This window comes from Pempheris klunzingeri, chromosome 7 (assembly GCF_042242105.1).
Source record: "Pempheris klunzingeri isolate RE-2024b chromosome 7, fPemKlu1.hap1, whole genome shotgun sequence".
NCBI classification, from domain to species: domain Eukaryota; kingdom Metazoa; phylum Chordata; class Actinopteri; order Acropomatiformes; family Pempheridae; genus Pempheris; species Pempheris klunzingeri.
The window spans coordinates 26,498,271-26,522,276 of NC_092018.1; the positions used below are offsets into that span (position 1 = coordinate 26,498,271).

Genomic DNA, 24,006 nt, shown 5'->3' on the forward strand with positions numbered 1-24,006 from the left:
CAGAGGATCATGGGTAGGGCCTCATGCGATGACCACCCTTCCTTTTCCTGGCAAACGGCAGCAGCTCAGACGTTTTCCTGATAGCACACAGCGGCACAGATGATCCGCTGGCTCAGAAACAAGTACAGCACTTCCACAACCAATGCTAAACAGCACGGCCCAAGCTGATTGCTTTTATTACCCTATCTACAGACTAATCTGCCTTAATAAATCCTCTGTTTGTTTCTGGGAGCAGCTGCGGGGTTCTGCTCATGACCTAGATGTTTGAAATATTCATAGCACTCTTTTTGTTCTGGAGATCTCCAAAATAAAACAAATCCAGGCATCACTTCGCAGTTTGGTTCGGTTCTTTTTATTGGCAGTCAGTGTTTGGCATGAGACAAGTACACACAGGCTACAAGGAAGAGTTTGACGCTGACGCACAGAACAGAAACTACAAACCAAGTGGGCAGTGCTCTCTATCATTCATATAAATCATTTCACATAAAAGGTGCCCAAGTGTCATCTACATTTACTGAGCTATTCTCGGTTTCATTGTGTCATCCCATCCTCCCTCTTTGATAACTGATCAAACTTACAGAAAGAGGTCACTGTGCTCAGTTTAATAGCCATTAAAGTCATTATTATAATTACCAAGTCGGACAAAAGACGAAACACCAAAACAATAACACAAATAATTACAGCAATAATTTGACATTTTACGGTTACAAACACATATAACACACACTTAAACATTTATTATATATCTGGTGATGCAAGTATGTTGTTTTCACTGATCTTTCTAACAATCATGAGCCATTTGGTCATCATTTCACCTTGAAGAGGTTTGCATTCAGCTTCAGCTTGGTAAATATCTCTAGTAATAAACAATGTACACAGAGTATATGCTATGGAGAAACTGAAATATAAAAAATAGTCCCGTTAAAAAGTGCACTGCAGTGTTTTCGGTCAGTCTAACTTAATCATTATGTGCTACTGTAGACAGACTATAACCTATAGATAACAGTCATGGCTGTGTCTCATAACAAACACAGGGCCACCTAAGTACATCAGTAAAATGGAAAAGACAACATAGTTGTAGAGACAAACGGCAGTAGGACAAGCAGTTTGGGCACTGCTCAGACTCGGTGGCCCATTTTAACAGTTGGCTGTAGTGTCATAAACACATAAGCACTGAAACACTGTGGTGATGACTACAACAGCTCAATAATTACAAAGAGGTGAATATCAGCATTTAGGCAAGTACAAAAACAATCAGTGACAGCTACCCATTGTTGAGTCCTACCTGTTGTCTTCTAAGATTGCTTTGTTCACCAAAAGTGCACAAAAATAGCCCGTGGAAACACAACAGAGCCATGTTTTGTGTCCTCATTTACATCTACACAAGGGCTGCGTGGGTATTCACAAGTGGACATTTGGAAAGGGGGGGAAAACGCAAAAAGTCTTGACCTAGCAGTTTTGCCGGCGTCACGTGACGGGTCGTCGGCTGTATAGTCTGTTGAACTTGTGTCATAGCTTTTGTTGAGAGATTAACAGAGAACACACAATGTGGAGCTAGGCCCTGCCTGCCAGAGATAGTCTCAGTCCTGGTAGAGAACCCAGAGGGACCCTCTGTTTCCAAACTAACTCGAGTTCCACATCAGCTACCGCCGGGATGCTGCTCCTCCATCCAACCAACTGATCTAAATCTCCTTGGGACTGGCTCTTCGGCTGCCACTAACAGAGAGAGATAGAGAGATAGAGGGAGAAAGAGAGAGGGAGAGAGGGAGAGGGAAAGAGAGAGAGAGAGAGAGAGAGGGAGAGAGAGAGAGAGAGAGAGAGAGAGCACCGGTTCATTAACTCTTCCAGCCCCCCTCCAATGAAACCGCACCTTGTTCCCAAGAGCACCATCCACCAACACAGTAAGTCCGCCGCCGTGACTGTCACTTCACTGTCATCTTGTGTGGGTTAACTCAGAGATGGTTAGGAATAGCTTGGTAGCCGTGTCGGGACGAGAAGTACACAATGTGGGCATTGGTCTCCCTCGTGCCTCAAAGGGTGACTGGGCTCGTGGTGTGAGGGCGAAAGGACGAAGGAAGTAACGGAGTGCTGTGGGACGACACGTCTACCACAGTTGAAAGAGCCTCAGAGAGAAAATACCCCATCACCTCTCACAGTAGTGGAGGGTGAAGTCTTTGGAGAGCTGCTTCTCCCCTAAGGCCCACGGCTCCAGGTCGAATTTGTTCCCCATGTCGTCCTCGTCGTCTTCCGCCTCTGCCTCCTCCTCTTCCTCCTCCTCCTCCTCATAGTGGCTGGGCTCCTCGATGGAAGTCTCCAGGTGGTAGCAGTAGGGCTGGCCCTCTGTGTACTCGTAGATGGTTGGTAAGCTGCTCTTCAGGCTACAGCGCCGGCGCAACGCGACTAGCAGCGGCTGGGGCATGGTAAAAATATCCACGTTGTTGCCCAGGTCGATCCAGGCCAGGCTGGAGAACATCTTGGGGTCTTTGAGCATCTCGGTGAGATCTTTGAGGATAGCCAGGGTGAGGCGGTTACCGTTGAGAGCCAGGGTGCTGAGTTTGGGCAGCGAGGCGAGGAGAGGCAGGAGAAGCCTCAGGTTCTCGTCCTGGAGCTCAGTGAAGCTGATATCTACTGCGACTACAGTGTCTCTGTTGTTTTGGAGGTAGAAGGCGACTTGACGGACATCACGGGAGGAGAGTGGGATGCCAGATAGGTCGACTGAGTCACTGGACAGCTTCTTCTGGAGGGTTGTCTTGAGACTGTTGGGGAAAAGGAAGAGAAGTGAGAGTGTGAGATTACTTGGATGACTGTTTGGCATGAAAATACGCGACCCAGCTTGAGCTGGAGTATGAAGGATCTTTAAATGTCTCCTCTATCTGTGACTTGGGAACAAGGCCCTGGTTTTATGTTGTGTTTCCTGTGTTGTACAAAGCAGGGGGTGACTGGGCCGGCATGGAGCGGAAGGCTGACACAGAAACTCCAGCATGGGGATTTACTAGTGTAAACAGAGGAGCCAAAACATCCGAACGAGCCACCAGCTTTAGCTCAAAGCTCTGACAGCCAGGAGCACAGAGCTCCTTATAGCACGGCGCCAGGACAGTTTACTACTTAAAAGATAAACTATGATGCACTGTAGAAAAAGATAAAACTTGAATAAAAGATACTTGACTATTATATTCATAAGACAGGAAAGGAGAGAGATGAACCTTTTGGAAATCCTCTGCTATGGTGAAGTCATTATCTTCATCACAGAAGTTGTGCTGTTTTCTGTCATGTCGTTTGTTGCTGTGTTGTTTCAAAACCTCATTTATTATGAGGATACAAAACATATGATGAAGCATAAGCATTGTCTTATGCACCACCTCCCCAACTCTTAAACGATCCCCTCAACGTGCTACTTTTATGATGGAAAATGGTTCTAAGTCTCTAATCCCATTTAAAATACACATTGAAAGACAACCAGGCAACAGTTTATAACGCGGTACAATGCACATGCTTAGGTAATGCTAAATTCATGAGTTAATGCATGATGATGAATTAATGCACAATGTATCACGAATTCCCGTTGCTCGCCATAAATAAAAGCTCAAATCACCTTGACTTTATGTGATTAGTCAACACTTGATGGAGGATTAGGGATTAAGCAGTGCCAAATCACATTTTCTTCATACATGACTTTAAATGGCATCAGATGAGTTCAGTTATATAGAAAAGTAAATTTCAGGCCAATGAATTTGATTTAAAACAAAAAAAATGTTATCATTACATCAATTTCAAAGAAGAGGAGTGTTGCAAGGAAGCTGTGTGTCGGAGCTAAAACATTTATCAGAACGCCGTTACTAACTTGTCTTTCTGTTGATAAGCGGCTAATACAGCAACATGTTTGCATCTGTCTACCAGTTTGACAGCTTCATATGTCTACAGAGCAGAAGTGTACTGTTCTGCTTTCAGACAGTCTGATCAGATGCATGGGTCTGAAATGCTATTCACTCTGTAATTGGATTCCAGATAATTTCGTAGCATATAAATCAATGCATTAAGTATCATCAGCTGATGACCAATTATCGTCAATGGATCATATTGTGACTTCATCATTTGCTGATGTGAACAAAAGGAATTCATGCAACCTCATCATGACTTATGCATTAGTTAAACATACATTTTACACTATAAAAAAGTGTTATTGTTTGTGTGTTATGTATTTTTAAGCAGATTTAGAGACACATTATTTGAATAACACATTCAGAGGATTATGTAGTTGAAATTTTTGGCTGCTTTCTAGTTGAATCTGGGCGATTCGTTGTATTTCACATCTTATATTGAGGTCATGTATCAAGTGAATGTCAGTCACTGTAGGAAGCTTTATTTATTGTGTGACTGTGGGGTATTCTGTGTAGGATATCCGTCTGTTTTGGTGCACAGATTCACAGCACAAGCCTCTGAAAACCATAAAGCCCTTTCAGGATACTGTGTTATACAAGCAGGATTTGAGGCTGAATCTAAACCCAAGTTATACTCTGATACTTTTCTGTAGCATTAACTGTCACTTTCCACTGTAGCTGAAAATAATTGTGCATTATTTACACACTCCCTTGCCTTTTTGTTTCTAGTCACTCCCATTTACCGGTGCCCATTTTCCCCCCTCAGGATGTGGTGTGCTTTACTTGAACTGTTACTGAAGTGGCCTGTAACGCTGATTCGGTGTCAGAGTGAATTATAACATCCTCCGGCACCCACTGACTTACTGTGACATCCACTGCAGTACCTGTCACTTATGATGCTTTAAAGTGTTTTTTGGTCATATTGGACATGGACGTACCCTGAGCAGCACTTACTGCTTCATGTGAGAAGCGGGTGATGGGTTGATTGGCAGAAACGTCATGAATCAATGCATTTGTACTTTTTTTCACAACATAAAAAAAGGAGAATAAAACCCACTCATGAAGCCAGCGTTAGAGCACAAAATCTACCAGATGAAGACATTTGTCAAGGCTGCTGTGTCTTCATCAAAGACTTGTGTGCCACACCCCCCCCCCCCTCTCTATTGTTGGGGCTTTGCAACCTTTTGTATGACAGAAACCTCATCTTCTCCAGAGGCACAAAAGTCCTAATGGCCGCCGCCTGGCAGAGGCTCCCCTGCAGGTGTGAACAGGTTTTGATCATACAACTCCTTCTTTGTCTGCTTTTAATCAGACAGATTCATCATCTTGAGCTCAGGAAGCATGAAAAATAGATGTCTGAGGCGTCCTCTCCTGATGCCTCTTTCATCCCTTCTCCAGATTAATCTAGAAGACGAGGGTGTCACTAATAACCTCTAGCCGTCCGTCCGCGTTCTACTTACGCTGACGGCAGGCTTCAGTGACAAAAGCAGTGTATAGGTAAGCGATTAAAAGAGGCTGGAAAAGAAATAATTCAGAGGCGGGGTGTTTTTGAGTACGAATCTGATCCCATTCAATATGTCGCTAAGTAGACATACTGCACCGCAGGCAGGGAGAAAATAATCCCTCCGTGCACCACACTAGCTGCTGAATTGAAGCCAGTAATAATACAAAAGGCATTAACATTTTAGTAATAGTGGATGCTCACCAATCTAAACGCACAATCAAGTAATTTAATAAATAGCCATTATAGAATTAAGCAATCAATTAAATTTACAATGTATAATGGAGCTGTCTATTAAGTATTGCCGCTTAAACTATGAGGAAGCAGAGTGCGGCTCTTGTCTCCGTGTGGCTCATCAGTCTCCTGGTGTCATTGATTTAATATAATGAGGCAGCATTTAAATTCAGTTAGCGTAAATCAAATCACTCTAATGATTTATCAACATAGATACTAGCTGATGCTCACTGAGATGAGGCCGAATGCTATTTAAGAAGAATGACAAAAGAGCGCTTTTTGAATTTGCAGTTAACATGCACCTGTTAACAAGTGGGTAGATAACAACAGCTGTCATAACAATCCCTTTTTATTTCAACTTGAAGTGAGGATTTTCCACGAGCGTATGTGCTTCTTGCACTCCCCTCGGCTATTATTGCATTGCTCATGCTGTCCTGTTTTTTTGCAGAGTCATTTACGGTAAAGCTTTGCTCTATTATTCATTTCAGCCCCCTGATGGCCGAAGCCAGACTGCACAGAGAGACTCGAGATGAGCCGTCTGACCACATCTGCTCCCTGATATTTCACTTATATTTTCAAATGGTTTTCTGCCGTATGATATATGCAATATGTGGAGAAGAATCTCACACACACGCGGTCACACCACTGCATTGTCCTTTACGGAACCTCTCAGTTAACAATCCATATCGATACAGACAGCTCCTGCACACAAATATCACCTCCATACCTTTTCGCTTTTGTGTTCAAAAAGACAACCCCAGGAGCTGCTCTGACCATTTTGTCCCTTCTGTAAGAACTGTATGTCATTCTGGATGATCCTGGCATCGAACTGGAGCTGAAGCAATCAGTAAAAATGACTGATGGGCCTCTGAGGAAGCTTTAATGTGTGCGGTATGCTACAATGCACAATGTACAGGAATAGTAGTGAATGAGAGAGCAGATGAAAAAAACATTTTACGATGCAGTGAAGACAAGTGATGTGGAAACAAAACAGGCAGCAGCCGCTAAATGGTAGTTTAGCTTATTTCGTTTCTGAGCTTTAAGGTGACAAAGCAACGTGGTAATTATGAGCTCAAATATGGGCGATGGAACAGGAAGATAGCGGCGTGAAAACTGAAGAGAGGAAAAAAAAAAAAAGTCGCAAAAGTGTTGGCAATTTCTACGCTCACATGAAATTACCCCTTGAGGTGGGAGCGCCTTGGCAGCGTTTCTGGGTCACTGCTTTCATCAAGCTTATTGTCAAGCTCTTTCATAACATGTGAAAAAAACGAAAAAAGAAACCAATTCTAATGAAACCCAAATAAACTAGTTAGATAGATTAACAGGATTAGTGCGATTCGGACATTAATTCAGTGTGGCATTTCAGCCAGAAATGCGTGTACAGTATTTAGAGCGACCAGTGTGCAGTGTTAATGCTGGATAATGAAGGGCTGATTAGTCCAGTGGCATTAAAACGGACTGAGCTGCTTCTGTTTCTTTCGAGTGCAGAGAAACCTCGCAGAGGTGAGATTGTTGCATTTTTGCACGGATGAGAGCGGTCTGCCGGCAGCCCAACAAAGATAGGAAAAAAAAAATCCACCCTAAAATGATAATTATAACATGCTTTTCTTGTTAATGTGGACAGTTCCAGATCCTTATTTGATAAAGGAATAGTGCAACATTTTGAGGAAATATTATTAATTGCTATTTTGCCGAGAGTTAGAAGAGAAGATCAATACCCAATATTCTCATGTCTGTGCACTATGTGTGAAGCCACACTCAGGAGACTGTTAGCTTAGCTTAGGATAAAGACTGAAAACAGGGGCAAATCGCTCTCCTGACTCTGTCTGAGAGCAGAAAATCTGTCTACCAGTAAAGCTCCAAAACCCACATATAACACATGTGTAGGCCTACAGGCAGAGTGGTGTTGAACTCGTCGAAAAGGCAAATAACATAGTTCTCAAAAAATCGAACTGTTTCTTTAACACAGCCCCTGAATCTTCCCGGCTCCATAGGAATACGCTGCTATACAACACAATACAATGACATACACTGCACTACACCCTGAGCCGAGCTGCTCTCTTTCATAACAATAAATGGGAAACTAACGGCTCACCCAGGGACTGTTTCTGTCAGAATTTAAATTATTACACAGCAGCTTTTATAAAAGTGCTAAACCAGAAATGGAGCTTGTGAGGTGAATCTCCTGTTCACAGTGAGCGGCAGACTGGTCCTGTCTCGGCTCTTTCTAGCCTTGACAGGCAACGGCAGGGGGAAGCTGTCGGAGCTCTCGGCATTTACACTACTAATATTCTGTTTTAGGGTGGATTTCTGTTTTAATGATTCATGTTGCTCCTGCTGTCTCAGCCAGTGTCAGACCGTCTCTCTCTCTCTCTCTCTCTCTCTCTCTCTCTCTGCAGGTTTATGAAGCCAACAACATGACTAAGTAAAAAAAGGCCACTTGAGCTAGGAAGTTAGCAGTCGTATATATCTGCACGTTTCCAGGGATGCTGTCAGTGTCAGTTAAATCCAGTCTCTTCCCTCTTTTCTCGGCTGAATAAAACGTCCAGGAGCACAACAAAAGCCCTGCTCGTGCAGCTCGACAGTGAAGTGTCTGATCCTGCCAGATCCCTGGGAATATGTCTTCACTTTCCTCTGCTTCTGCATCTTGATACCTCCAACTGGCTCATAATGAACCTGTCTCATCTCACTGTGTTTTCATTGTCTCCCTCTCAATCCTGAGATTATTTTCATCCCCAGAAAATGAATGCATTAGTTGCAGCGTCTTGCCAGCTGTAGAATAAGGAATTACACAAGAAAGAATTATGAGAGCCTGTTTCTGTCCATGAACAGGATTACCAAGCAACACCTAGGCACACAAAAAAACAATTTGTACATGAGCTAATTCTCTATTCATCAGCTGCACATCAAAAGCAATCCACTCTTTCATCAAGACGAGTACAATTACATTTGAACATAACCCTCCCAGCTTTTCTTTAGCAAACAGATGGACGAATTTGTTGCTGTGCCACTTTTGAAGAGAGAAAGGCCAGCGGCAACGTGCATCCACTACACGGACCTAAGCACTTAAAAAGAAAGATGATTGACAGCTGTGGTAACCATGCCGTTCCCGTCAGGTCAGCCTGTGGCCAGCTATGTCCTATTTCAATGTCAGCTACAAAGATGGAAATCTGTACAGCTCGACATGGAGCAGAGCCCTGTTCTCCGTTGTGCGAAGCTGCAGATTTATTACAGGCCCAGTGTCTGGACAGGCGGGCTTACCAGGCCTGGGATTTCCGTCTGGACATGCTCTGCCTCAGCCACTTTGAGTGTGGGGTCAGGTGGTAGATCAGCTGTCTGCAAATCTTATCAGAAGACTTTATGGTGTCTGCATCCTGTAGAACAGAGTAGAGAGAGTGTTAATAACGGCACACGGGGCAAAGAGACTGACTAGCAGCTTTCAATATGATATATTGATATAATATACATACATTTCAAGTTTCACACTTGAATTTTCTAAAATGTATCAACCTGTGACCGTAAGATATTTCACATGAACAGAAAAAAAAGGGGGTTTGTTATTATTCGTGACGCCTTGAGCTGCTCCTGAACAAAACACAATTTAGCTGCCTTGCCGGAGCAGGAAAATCTAATCACATGCAGTGTGCATCGGTGAGGAAAACACAGGAGGCACACAGGAGAGGTGCGATTCAACACAGCCACTGGTAATTTCAGTTCATTAACCATGTTGTGGCCGCTGGTGGCCATTGCCAACATCAAAATAATTCAATACTCACTATACCGTTGGATGTTGACAGATACTGAGTTATGAATTTTTTTCTGTGCACAGAACACAGTCCCTTTTTTATTCAGCATGCTGGTTCACTTCATTCGTTGAGGGTTATTTCTTGGGATTTTGCAGATGTTCGAAAGTAACTCCAGTTTAATGAGTTTTCAGGTATCTCAAGACTGAGAAACTTCCATAAATTCTACAAATGGCACTGAACGAAACAGCAGAAGTAAGATTAAAGAGCCATGGATATCTCCGATTCACGCTACAGAGCTATTCATATTTCTAGCTGCTCATAAGTAACATGTGTCTGCAGACTTTCTTTCAACCATCCGTCTGTCGAAATGTAAGTCAATAACACCCTCAGATTGGATTTTCATTGATCTCGAGAACTCATTTCTTAACAAAAGGAAACCATTGAGGGAGTATTTTTAGGAGAGTGCTTTCTTTTGCACAGTACCAAACATCAGGCTTGATTTTTGCGGACGCTCTGCGAGTGTTACAGGCGGGAGAACAGAGTGAGCTGACCTTCTTGGGACACTGCATCTCTCGAGCCAAGCCGAGCAGCAGCTCGTGTGAGATTGGGTCCACCAGGTTGAGGAAAGCGGCGTTTTTGTACAGGATGTCGTTGAGCGAGGTGCCTTCCAAGCCAAGATCCTACCAAAGCAGACAAGATGACAGGCGTCATAATGGCAACTAAATGAAATTACAGGGGGAAAAAAAACATACAACAACAATCATTACCATAAAGAATCTAACAGTGTGACTTTGGCCTTGAGGAAAAAATGCATTAGTGGTGGAGACAGGTTCCTGCTGTGCCAAGGGCAATGTGACTCAAAATGGAGAGATAAAAGAAGTGTTTTATTTTAAATATTCATTAAAAGGGGATGGGAGCTTTTTCATCTACAGTAGGAGAGTGAAGTCTAGGGGGACTCACAGGAAGCACCGTGTTTTGGCATATATAATCACACCTCCATGGCACCGAGCCACGGTGCATATCCCAACATGTCACAGCACATCCTGTTCGCACAAACAAGACAACTCCTGATTTATATCTGATCTGATGCAGAAGCCTTGATAAGCTACTTTCCCCACACTTTAAGGGCTGCGCACACTTAAAAATGCATTTAATCCTCCTGCTGTATCATATGCATCCCTCTGGCCACAATGAAGGTATTACTCCTCCTTTCACCCTTAAAAAATAGCGACAGCGGCGCTTCTACATGTGAGATTTTGAGTGAATGTGATTTAAAAGTTTGTGCAGCACATAAATACGTCTCGCAAGGGGGTCGGAACTGACAGCTGTCGTGGCGGATTACTGATAAACATGACAAATTCAGAGAGAACTGCAGTGAAAACAAAACAAAGCATCTAAAAAAAGCAGATTTCAGATGACCTTTTGAGGGTAGCGAGACAAGCAGCAGTCAGCAGTGCAGCTGTGTGTGCTGAACTGTACGATCCGCCTTCATCAACAGTCCGTTCCAAAGCTCCTAATGAGACAAACCACAATGACGAGCACTTGTGCAGCCCGTGCAACTTTAATGCGAGGAGCAAGCCTTTGAGACACGTACACGCAGTATGCACACACCTGCGCGCACATCCGGACGCACACGCTTTTCTTTTTGTCTCTCCCAACACAATCGGCATTGATTGTAATAGACAGTTTGAGTGGGAGGCTGGCAGCTCCACATTACTGGCTCCCCTTTTAACAAGGGCAACTGTAAACACAGACTGAACCCAAGGCGGGGGAGAAGCTGCCTTTGCCCTTCTGAGAAACAAGGTATAAAAATATCTTCCTTCAGAGTTTAGACACGATCAATCGTCACGTGCTCGAGCAGCATGAAGCCACGAATCCTTCCCGTATCTGCTGCAAAGCTCAGATCTTTTTCATATCTGGAGCATGGCTCGCTGTTACGCACCAATTAACTCCGCCATGAACTCCTTTTAAATTCAGAGAACAGAATCTCTCAGACATCTGCCTGCTTGCAATGTACACGAGCAGATAAAGTAAGGCTTATTTAATAAAAGTGGAGCTCATTTAGAAGAAGCCCGCCTGCGTCCCCTGTGATGTGGCTGTCATGGAGCCTGGCCCAGCCAGTTTATCTCCTCGGCTTGATTAAGGAGGTTCCACTCTCTCCTGTGTCAGGGCTTCAGAGTAATTAACGCTGGATTGGCCGACAGCTAAAAGACAGAGAGGAGCCCGAGGGCAAGCAAACAACATGAGATCACCGAGGCTGCTGTCACCTCCTCGATGCACCAACATATACTTTTACACGTGTTTTAATGCAACAAATCCCACAGCAGGTGAGAGAGGCCTTTGAAAACAAACCTCTGATCCGAATCCAACATCATTTGCTCAGTGTAGTGGAGCTGGACTTTGTCTGACATATTCTAGGTCACGACTATAATACGTGCTTGTAGCTACTGTGAAGACTGCATCAAATACACGGTAACAAAAGCTTAGAAACCCCCCCCCCCCCCAATAAAAACAGCTGTGTTTCTGGCTTGATGACAGTGCATTTTTGATTTGAACCTGAGGGATTTAGAGATTTTCATCAGCCAAAAAGCAAAAGAGAAAAAAAAAAGAAAGAAAGAAAACAACATGAGTAATCCTGCCATGAAAAATCACCCAAAACAAGGTTTTCACATGCTACAGTAGCAATGAAGAATACACTATTAAAGCAAAGGCAGCGGGCTAAAGGTTTGCATCATATCTGTGACCTTCTTTTTTTCCAAGTGAGAGTTCATAAAACCTTTTGGAGAGGAATAACATTTTGTAGCGTGGAACACAGGACCCCAGGCTGACATTGTTGCTGCTGGAGCACAGGCCATTACAGAGAGAGAGGGGGGGAGGGAGGGAGAGAGTCAATGAGAGGAGAGGGATGGAGGGAGGGCAGGTCGTCCTAATGGGAGCGTTAGAACAGCCTAAGGAGAGGTGAGACCGGCCACGGTGCAGGAGACGAGGGCAGATGTGGGGAGGATGGTGGCTTGGGCTCTGCAGGCTCCTTCCCAACATCCCATCCACAGACAATGAAATGTGCACACAGCTGGACCACCTCCTCATGCAGAGTGAAGGTTATCCACATCAAACGTCAACGTGGGGCACGTTAACCCACAGTGAGAGTGGACGCTGTGGTGAGTCACACGCTGAGTGTGCCACTGAAACAGTGTCACAGGTACACCGCTCTGAGAGTGGCCTACTTTCTATCACAACAACTGTTTCTGGAAGAAGTGGCCAGGGGAGGAGGAGGAGGAGGAAGGAGGAGGGAGGGGGTAGGTGAGGCCAGAGGCTAGGGGCCGGGGTCAGGGGTGCAGAGTGCAGGAAGGGGTTAAGGCACCTGCAGGATTTTTGCATCCACACACGTGAGCGGCTCCTGCCTGTCCTCCATCTGTTGCTCTGGGATGTTTGGAGGATGTGTGGCTGCATGCGCATCAAAGCAGCAGCAGCGGCAGCGGCGCGCACAGGCTGTCTGTAAACAGGTCTGCTGTGGGCACCCTCTCCTTACCTTCCTCAGTAATTTGAGCACGTCGGTCGCCTGCTCTATCCGGCGGTCACGGAGCAGCTTCTGTATCTCTTTGATCCACGCCACTCGCCGCATGTACGGGCTGTGGTTGGTCCTGCGCAGCATCCCAGGCAGTTTGTCTGATTTCAGCATCAGTGCAAACAGAAAGTCCCCGCCGCCCCGACTGCCCCTGTCGCTCTCTCCACTGCTATCTAGAAGCTTGCGTCGCTTTTTGGAGAAATTCTCATTGTCCAGGCTGCTCTGCCTGCTCAGTCTGGAACCCATGGTATTATTCGTCTACAGATGCAGGCGGCGGCTCGTGTTGCAGCTCAGATAATATTACCAAAAGGACAAACCCATAATCAGCCCCAGTTTTTGCTGCTCCTCAGTGGATGGTAGAAAACAGCGCCGTGCTGTCTGGCGCTGCGTTGCTGAGGCTGGATCCGGTGCTGAATCGCACAATATCCCTCGACAGTCTGAATTTATCACCGCTCTCTCATGCACCCGTCACATGCACCCGCTATTTTGATTATTTTCCCCCCCAGCGCGAGCTACGTGCGCCTGGCTCGGATGATGAGGATGCTCCGGCTGCTTCATCCTCCGGCCGTCCCCGCTTTACGCTGCTGTTTAGGTTTGTGCAACGTGGAGCGTCCGACCAATCGCAGCATCTGGTGCCTGCTGCGCCTCTCTCCTCCCAGGCTTGAAATGCCCCTGTGTGCAGCTACGACTGAGAATAACACAAATAAAAGGATGATAGTGTTGTTTTCTTGAGGGGTAACCATGCAGTCATTGCACAATCTGATCAATATCCTCTAAATAACCAGAAATGTGTGAAAACTCGTGAGGGGTGTGTTTCTAAAGGGAGGGGTTCAGATTTATCCCTCAGAGCAAACTTTGTCTTTCTTCCTCACGTGTGTGCATTGCCACTGGCCCTACACATAAATAGGAATTTCTCTCCTGGCAATCCTCTTGTTGCTATTGCAGGAGCTGTTGAATCCTGTTTGAATGTATCACAAGTCAAACAGCTGAGTGGCTGTCATTTTTCTTAGTGTGCCTTTCTGCCACTTGAGTCAGGATCTTGGTCCAGGGACCCTCAAGAGTCATTAAAGGGGGAACCAGGGGTGCAAACAGCTACATACAAGACAGCTCTAGGTTAAGATGCTTCACAGCCTCTTCCACACCTACACTTTAGGAAGATGAACATGACTATACATGTAAACAGAGGCTCTCTCAGATTACACTGGATCCCATGGTGTCAAACAGAGGTTTGTGATGCACTGTAGTGTGTTTCTATTTGTGGGTCCCATCGTTGTGGCTTTAAGGACTTTGATCCTGATTTGACCTTATTTTCTGCGGTGGCTCAGGCTTAGCCTTGTGTAGTGGAGCAGCATGGATGATGCTCTCTAATAAATATTTCCCCTGGCTGCGCTATTGCCTCTCTAGGCCCGGCCTGCCGCACAGTTTCCTAGGGGTTGCAATTATGATTGTCTGGTGCACTTAATTTAATGTCACCCCCGCGCTACTAATTTGATCTGTCAGAGGTTTGTCTCTCCAAGCAATGCAGATAAAATGTTTTTACAACATGTGTTATGCACAACTGCCTCCTCTGCTCTTATGATGTTGTTCGGCTTTTTAAATCAGTATGAAGGTACAATCAGCGTTATCAAGTGTGTGAATCAAATGTCAAACCCTGGACAATGTCAACAGAGCTCAAACCTGGTTGGGACACTGGGTCAGGAGGCTCTGGCTCAGGGGGGGGGGCTGAAATGATTAAGGATGTGCACCACATTTACAGATGACACATCATGATAGGCTCTACTCAGTTTCAAAAACAGCTGTTGTATACATTGGGGCTCTGGATGGAGATTTCTAAATTGAAGGGCAGCAGAGGGGGTCTAATGAAAAACACTGCATTATGGGAACTGTAGGGTCCAGCCCTTTTTGGAGCTTGACCCTAACTGTGGACGGAGGCCAGAACAACCCCGCCTCTGTTTTCATGAGTTCTTTTTAAAAATATGTCTCTTGAGAGACCCTAACTGTGGAATACCCTTTTAGCAGGACAGCAGAGTGGAAAAATACTTGTATTTTCAGATAATTTTACCTCTTAGGTTGATTTTCTCATTTTTCTTTATCTATAAGGACAACGCACATTAATCTGGAAATGTGTCACTGTTAGTCAGACGGCTCATTTACAACTGCAGACCTTTGGCAAAATGCTCTAAAACCAATAAAGTGACAGTGTGAGAATTACTCACATGGGGCAGCAAGATACCAAAATGAAAACAAACGGAAACAAAAACAGTCAAATCATGCAGAGCAACATAAGCAAGTTAAGATACTGATACAATTTGCTTAGGGATTAATATTCAAATCTGGTCGGGTAGCTTTATTAAATCTCTCTCACTCATTTGCTGTCACCTTTCGGCACCCCCAAGGAACATTGTTGCAATGAGTTACAGACTGATCATAACTAAAATGCGTGTACCTTCATTTACAAGAATAACAAGCAGAAAAGTTGGGAACCTCTGGGACAGAAGACGTGACGTGTCTGTCTGCTTTTTTTTTTTTCTTTCTTCATCCAGCCATCACCGCACACCGTACCTGCCTCTGAAAACACATTTGTCCATCACTGCGAAAAGAAGCTGAATTTCCAACGTATAATTACAGCACACACAGCAGCGCCTGTCTATCATTAAAGGACTGCAGCCGCCCGTGCAAACACATGACATCACCTCCTTCGCCGCTGTGGCCATCCCTCTGCTCTAAGTGTTTCTGCAGGCTGCGTTTCACCTGTCGCTGAGGAACAACAGCAGCGTGTGATTTGATTTGCTGCTGAGTATATGAGCACAGACAAGCCTCCCCCTTTATTGTGTGAAACAATTGGAGGGAAACCTGGTGGGTGCGAGTGTATCCCTTCCAGCAAAGTCAAAAAGAAACATATAAGCCTCTAGCTGTGGGATAAAAATACGAACAAACTCCAGCTGATATTTCATAAAATGAACCCCTTCCAGTGACAGTGATAGTGACGGGTGCACAAAGGCTGAAGGAGGGCTTTTGTGATGTGCAACAAACAGATATGTAATTGTCCTCTTCCGCTATAAATCTGCTCTGTCCATTAAATAAACTCCGCTGCTTGGGGCGACTCTGAACCTGGGAGATCCAGAGCAGGATAGTAGTGATTAGATTTAGGCACAATCACAACAGCAGCAGTAGCAGCGGCCCACAGGCTCCTTTGATGGAGCTTTATCGGTGTGGCCCAGCAACAGGAGTGCACGCTGGATTAGCTGAGGTACCACAGACGGGTATTTGCTGTCGAGAAGCTCCTGTCACCGACGCTGCCAGCTTGGACCTGAGCTGCTGGGTGAAGGCTCAGGCATCTCAATCGGTGTGAGGATGCCTGCAGAATAAGCCAAATAGACTGTGACACAGCTACTGAGCGTGGCAACGCTGCCGGCTGAGCCAATCACACGGAGCCCCGAGTCAGGGCTGAATGCTGCCTGCATCTGTAAACAGATCACTCTCACCTTCACTTTGGCAAGCCTGCCAGATTGGTATCAGAGTGAAATGCAAGGTTATAGAGGACTACAAAGACAAACTCAAGAGTTTCACTCCAAAGAGAGGAAAGGGAGGCATCCATCATTCGAAGTGACGTTTAGCTTTAAAAAAAAAAAAGAGAAAAAGATCTATTGAACTACAACAAATTCAGATTTTTGTGAAGAACTGAATGTGCCGTTTTCTGCTGGAATTTCAAACCACATCACACATCTCATGGCTAATGTTCCCGGAAGCGCAAAGACAGAGTAGTTACGTAGGAAAGCTTTCTTGACCTTTGCCCACCCGCCTCACATCTTCCTCTAAATCACTTGTTTTGCCCTCATGTACAGAGGAAGCACACACTTATTATCCAGAAAGCACTGCGCATCAGCATCACAGTATGACAGCTGAACTAAGTCACACCTGAAAACCAAAGATGACACATCATGTTCCATCACCATTGACTGACGCTGGTCTCATTAAACACCTTGTCATTACTGCTGAGAGTTAGCTGGATAAACAACTCCTATCTTCTGACTTCTTTTTGTCCAGTATTTTCCATCTATCTGTGCAGAAACAACACAACAGAGGTGAGTGAATCTTCTGCTCTCCCTCCCTGAAAGACAGAAGCTTTTTTCATTTCTTCTTCATGTAAAGGTTTGGCTTGTAGGTGATGCCCAGAGGAGAGGATGCTTCTCAGCTGAAGGATCCTGTCTGACTATGAGGTGTGTTTTCCCGGGCAGGAAAATGGTTGGGAAGTCCCTGATTGCTGGTCTGGTGGTCCTTCTGGTGGCTGCAGTGAGCCTGTTCCTGGGGGTGTTCATGGGCTTGGGGAAGAAGAACACGCCTCCCCCCTCGGACCATTTCTACTCAAAGGCTGCTGTGGCTGCTGATGCTGGACCGTGTTCAGAGGTGGGGAGGTAAGAGGCCTGTGCCACTCTAGGCTTTTGTTTTCCTCATGTGACACACAGTGGTGGTGCATGCTCTGTTTCTGCATGTGCCAGGGACATTCTGAAGAAAAACGGTTCAGCCGTGGACGCGTCTATCGCTGCCTTGCTATGTGTGGGCCTTCTGAACGCCCACAGCATGGGCATCGGAGGAGGGCTCTTCTTTGTCATCTATAACGCCTCCACGGGTCAGTGTGCATCACCAGTTGCTACTTCTCATCATAACATAGCAAAAAGTTACGGTTAATCAACCTGTCCACATTTTCTGATCAAAAGGGAGGGTGGAGACCATCGATGCGAGGGAGACGGCGCCCATGAATGCCACTGAAGACATGTTTGGCAACAACACCAAGCTCTCCCGCACAGGTACTAGCTGCGATCTGGACTAATGCCCAGGAACATGCACTTTATTGTAAAAACAAGAAACTGAATCTGTGCATGCACCACACGGTATCCTCCAGTCAGACAGTGGACAGAAGCAAAGAGCTTGTCAAATTCAAAACAGTGATAATGCTGTTTCCACCTGACAGGTGGACTGTCCATAGCCATTCCCGGGGAGATCCGCGGTTATGAGATGGCGCACAAGAGGCATGGCAGGCTGCCCTGGAAGGACCTGTTCGAGCCCAGCATCGCCTTGGCTCGAGATGGATTTCCTATAGGAAAAGCTTTGGCTCATGCCATCCTCAAGAGCAAAGAGTCCATACAAAGAGACGCCAACATGTGGTGAGGGTGGAGAATTAAAGGGCAGAAAATGCAGGCTAAACTGAGCAGCAGCAACAGCGGCTTCAGCGGCTCCGCTGCTTTTTCTACTCGTGTGACCTGATTATAGTTTATAGTACAGTAATCATTCGTTCAATCACTTATTTTATTTTATAATTTATTCTCTTTCTTGCTCAGAGTTAGACAAGAGGACCACTTTCATGTCAGTTTGTTAGATATGAGGCTATTGCCAGGAGTTGGTTAGCTTAGCTTAGCATGAGGACTGCAGACTAAGCCCCCAGTGAGTGCACCAGGCCTCCAGGCCAATTTTACATAGTGGCCAAACCTTGTAATTATAACAATGATGTTTGTCACGCGATGCCAGTGGGACCAAAAATACCTTTTTGCATAGACTTATATTGTGAAACAGACATCTGTAAATCAGCAGTTAAATATTTTTGAGCGTCACAACCCCTGTGAAATGTAACCATCACAACATGATCCATTCAGTCTGACAACATTTGGAAAGTCTAGAAGAGCAAAACAGTTTCAAACAATTTTATCCCCAGTCAAGTTAGTGGAGGGCTATTTGGAAATTAGCTGGAAATGAACGTAAGATCTGGGTATTTTAATGTCCGGGAAGTTTTTTGGCCTCATGTGCCACTAAGCAACTTTCACAGGAGCGAACGGAGATCTGCCTCCATCGCTGTATCCAGGTCTCTTTATACATCCATGCTGGAAACAGGGGGAAACAGTTAGCCTGGCTCTGTTCCCAGAGTCATCTGAATGGCCACAATTCTGTCTTCCCTTTGTTCTATGCAAAAACACACTTCCTGAACACTAAGTTGTACAAGAAAATAGTCCAGCACAGAAATACTTGCAAAACCATAACTAGCGGTGTACAATGTTCATTAGAAATGCAGATTGATGCATTTTTTCTTTTTACTTTTGACAGAGGTAATCTAGCTCTGTTCTGTATCCAGTCCTTATGCTAAGCTAAAGCTCTCTTGGCTATATCTTCCATAGATGTATAAAGAATTGGATACTGGATAAGATGGTGCCCAATCATTTGAATGAAAATTACTCAGCCAGCGCATAAACCAAAAAGGTTTTCTTGCTTCTGGATTTGCCTCCACGTTGTGCGACCAACTGCACATGCAAATTTTGTTTTTCTCTCCCTGGCAGCAAAGCTGACAGGCGATGCCGGATCAACATCTCTCAGCGCGTCCATGGTAGCTTCATGCTTATTGGACAAACAGATTCCCCAAACTCTTCTCTTAAAGCCACTATGTGTTGATGTGTGATTTCATACGTCATTTTTTGTTTCTGGAAAAATGAGATTCTAATGGTGACAATTGTCTATAGTATATGCATGCATGTATGCATGTATGTATGTATTCAAATTCATTTTCAAATTCTATTCATAGAGTTGTGGCTTTACTTTTCCACAGACTTAAACCTAACTGATCTGGTTTTCCTCATTTTCTTTTCTTATCATCTTGCAGTGAGGTGTTTTGTGATTCTCGAAGAAATATTCTGAAGGAAAATGATATTGTTAGATTTCCAAAGCTGGCTGACACGTACCAAAGAATAGCAGAAGAGGGTCCTGATGTGTTTTATAATGGGTCAATGGCACAGAGCATCGTCGAGGACATCCAGGCGGCAGGTCTTATGTTATTTTTCTTGTTTCTTTAGAGATATTGGAATAAATACGTTGTGAACACACTTAGAACCAAACTACACATTACAGAACTCAAACTAAGACTGTATGGAAATACCACCGTTAATGGGAGTCATTACTCTGAGCACTATTCCTCATTTTAAATTCACTCAGACACTTCTGTGCTCATTCCAGGTGGCATTATCACCCTGGATGATTTGTTGGAGTACCAGCCTGTGCTGAACGAGAACCCTCTGAGGCTTCACGTTGGGGAATACACCATGCATGTCCCAGACGCTCCCTCCAGTGGCCCTGTGCTGGCACTCATACTCAACATAGTGGATGGTGAGCAGCCTGGCCAAGTGCTTGTGCAGCCATGCAGAAGAAAGGATGTCAGGTTTCCCCAGGTCGTCCCTGGAATATTTCTCCGCCTGTTTTGGAGGCAGAAAACAGAGTTGCGACTCAGTTCTGCTTGCCAAATTTAATTCACCATCAACACCCCATCTGTTGGGGCAGAGAATGTTTAGTCATGCTTTAAATAAAAAGTGGCACCGTTAATTTCTGGTGAGGGATAAGATTTAATGTGAATGTATGAATCTGGAGGAACGTGGTCCCATATTCACATTGCTGGAAGGGTTCATGTTGCTGTTCGAGCTGAGAGTTCACAGTTTAATGACCTGTCACGGGTTGAAATGGGCTTTTAGCACAATGATGGAGAAGACTCATTACCTGATTAGGCCGACAAAATGTGATTCTTCACTCACTCCGGACACGGTTTTTCCTGTGGATATTTTGCAGGCTACAACTTCACAGACACAAGTGTCTCTACAGCAGAGAGAAAGACTCTGACATACCATCGCATTGTAGAGGCTTTTCGTTTTGCTTATGCCAAGAGGAGCAAACTCGGGGACCCACGTTATCTCAATATTACTGATGTAAGCCTTCACGTTATTATCATCACCACCCTTCACATCTTTATTCTGGAGCATTTCTCACTTAACTGTATGATCACAGTAGTCTCCTGCTTTCCACTGCGTAGTTCTATAAGGCCTGTGAATGACTAGTTTTGCTCCCCTCAGCTCATCCAAAACATGACCTCAGACTACTTTGCTGATGGCATAAGAAGTAAAATTACAGACGACACCACCCACCCCGACAGCTACTACGAGCCAGACTATTTTGTCCCAGACAACCACGGGACGGCTCACCTGTCGGTCATAGCGGAGGATGGGAGCGCTGTGGCTGCCACCAGCACCATCAATCTATAGTAAGAAATCGAGCTTTCAGAAACTATGACAAATAGAACCTGCCTGTCAGAGAGAAAGCAGCTCGGCTTATTATCTGTGACATCTCATGAATCACTCATTAAAAAGCTCTTTTCTTTCCCCAGCTTTGGCTCCAAAGTCATGTCTCGATCGACTGGAATCATTTTCAACGATGAAATGGATGATTTCAGCTCTCCGCACATGACCAACGGGTTTGGAATCCCTCCTTCACCGAATAATTTCATCCAACCAGGTGTGGCTGGACTGAATTATCACCCTTGTGACACACCAACCCCCAGTTTAGCTTAAGACTTGTGCACACACGTCTGTGTTGATGGATAATAGTGTTATTTTGGTTCCACAATCAGAAAGAGGATGTTACTTGACCCTTTCACTAGTGAGGGTGATGCAGAGAGCATGTTTTCACAAGCCTTTCACTTGTTCCCGCATTTGTCATTGTCAGGAACTCTGACATGTTTGGCTTCCTCCATTTTAAAGCAATAAGCTACCTTCCAACTTCCCCCTCTGGCTCACTGCGATTCTTTGGTTTGTTTACAGTCACTTTAAATACGTGTCAAATGAATGTGGCTATTTGTGGCTGTTAAATGCTGCATGGGGACTATTAAACAAGGTAAAATATAAACATTTATCTATTAAGCAGTCGTAGCCACATTCTGTTTATCTGTTGCAGGCAAGAGGCCGCTGTCTTCCATGTGTCCTACTATCATCTTCGACAAAGAAAACAGAGTGAAAATGGTTGTAGGAGCATCTGGAGGCACGAAAATCACCACAGCCACTGCCTTGGTGAGTCTTGGTGATTCATTCCCGGTGCATCTCCACCCTTGCAGACACACACGCTCAGTTATTTGAAACTTGAAGTCTTTCCCTTTTTTTTTTCTGGCTGAAACAGGTCATCCTGAACTCCTTGTTCTTCAACTACGACCTAAAGAAAGCTGTGACAGAGCCGCGTGTTCACAATCAGCTCAACCCAAATATGACAGTGGTGGAGCAGGGCTTTGAAAAGGTGGGTCACACGTGGAGACTGTTATTGCTAAAAAGCTTCTGATGTTGCTCATGAAAGAGGTGTTGCGCATTACATGACTACAAGTATTTTATGAAGCGTACCATGTGTACCATCACACAGACAACCATTCAGACTGGACTTGAAGACTTGAAACGTGAGATGACAATAAATTCGGTTATTGGATATCTATTTGCCTTTACTCTCTGGGAGTGAATCATGCAGGCCGACCTCGGTGCGCCAACAAAAGAACTATATGACAAAATAATGGTGTCATTTTGAATAACAAATAAAATGTAAACAAGGCTAAGAGTCGTGCGGGCGCCTCTGTGAGGCTATATTTAGACCAGATGCCAAATGAGCTAAAGCATACTCACTTCCACGTAATGCCAGAGTATGCGAACATGCTTATGCTGAACTTGAAAGACGGCGTACAGCTGAGGCTGAGGGGAGAGTCATTAGTTCTGCAGGTATCTGGTCATAAATCAGAGTATTGGAGAAGTTCAGATTTTAACCTGATGATGAGGGAGGATGAAAAGTGAGAGGATTATCACATTTATTTAGACGGGAACATGAATGTGCGTGACAAATTTGATCACAATCCATCCAACGGTTGTTTTCACTTGATAATTCACTAAAAAGCACAAATGTCCACCTCATGGTGAAGTGATCAGGATACATCCTTTGGGCCGCACGCTCTTAGTCACGTTGCTAGCATGGCTAGACATCATCAGCAAGAATAAGTAAAACTAAAAGGTGACCTGGTGTTTCCTGTGATAGATCATCCATCTTGGCCAAGTTTCAGATTACATGCAAGTAGGTTTTTGTAGAGAGCTGGCTGGCAGAAAGCAAAACCAAACATATGTTCCCTTAAGAAATCCACATCCTTCACTGACCCCCTATCAAAGACCAGCAACACCTTCACCTGCTGCACAAGACTCTATATCTTTGTGTCTGTGTGATGATGATACCATGGCAGAGTGTCCTGGAGGGTCTGGTCCAGAAGAACCACGTCACTCAGCTGCTGCGGACTCCAGACTCTGTGGTCCAAGCGGTGGTGCGGCAGGGAGAGCGTCTCTGTGCGGAGTCCGACCCCAGGAAAGGAGGCTATCCAGCGGGATACTGATGATGACTTCAGGTCCCTCTCTGCTCCACTCAGCCTGGACAATCTCCGCAAAGACACTCGGACAGAGCCACATTACAAAAGGTGCCTGCACTGAAGACTCGAGCAGTGTTTAAGCTACGGAGACACAGCCACCACTCCTTCTCTGAGATGAATTTCTTTTACTCAAACATAAAAAATGACTCCATTCCAAAACCTCTTTTACTCAAACTCAGTTATTCAGCATTACTTATTGTTTTGGCATTATTTTTGAGTTTTGAAGTAAAATAAGAGGTTGCACCTGGTTTGACTCCTGTATCATCACTACTGGACACTAGTCAGGAAGGTGATGTTTTGGGGAAGCCCAAAACACATCTGCTTTATTTAATAAACCTATTTTATATATATATATGACATAATGACCAACATATAAAAACCACCATGTTTCAGTACCAATAATTAGGCAAATGATATTGCCATAATAGGAAATGTTCTTGGGTTCCATCACTATGTTTTAGCTAAGAATCTGAGGGATTGTAGGTCGTCTGTGTAGTATTTTCAATTCTTTAATCGTCTAAGGAAAAAACTCTTGTGAATAACTGGACAGTTTGTCTGCAGAGGAGAGGGTTTGTTTCTATGTCAAACTGGTGAAAACCCATCATTTTAAAACTAGACTTGCAAGCAGGTTTACCAATTAAAAATGACACCTCAGGTTGTTTGCCTGTTCTACATAAATGTCTACCTACATCTTTCTCCTGATGTAAGTTCATCCGAATACGAACATTATTTAGAGGAAACTGACCGTGTTGTTTTCTACCGTGACTCTATATTGAAGCTATTACTTTTGAATTGTAAATGTTTAATATCGAGTAGAGGTTAAGTGAATGTATAGT

General features: G+C 44.6%; 2 protein-coding genes across 2 annotated transcripts; one reads left to right on the top strand and one right to left on the bottom strand.

Moving 5' to 3' along the window:
- Positions 1–355: 355 nt before the first annotated feature.
- On the bottom strand, positions 356–13,475 carry lrrc75ba (leucine rich repeat containing 75Ba). The gene is made up of 4 exons (XM_070833965.1): positions 12,889–13,475; positions 9,911–10,039; positions 8,875–8,987; positions 356–2,756 (listed from the first exon to the last, which is right to left on the bottom strand). The coding sequence occupies exons 1-4, from the start codon at positions 13,168–13,170 to the stop codon at positions 2,144–2,146; spliced, it is 1,137 nt and encodes a 378-aa protein (XP_070690066.1). The 5' UTR covers positions 13,171–13,475; the 3' UTR covers positions 356–2,143.
- A 3,691-nt stretch (positions 13,476–17,166) lies between these two features.
- ggt1a (gamma-glutamyltransferase 1a) lies at positions 17,167–23,137 on the top strand. Its single transcript, XM_070834094.1, has 12 exons — positions 17,167–17,339; positions 17,424–17,554; positions 17,643–17,732; positions 17,897–18,089; positions 19,571–19,731; positions 19,921–20,070; positions 20,524–20,660; positions 20,805–20,992; positions 21,116–21,243; positions 21,682–21,794; positions 21,901–22,014; positions 22,991–23,137. Exons 1-12 carry the CDS (start codon positions 17,167–17,169, stop codon positions 23,135–23,137), a joined length of 1,725 nt encoding a protein of 574 aa, XP_070690195.1.
- Positions 23,138–24,006: the final 869 nt, after the last annotated feature.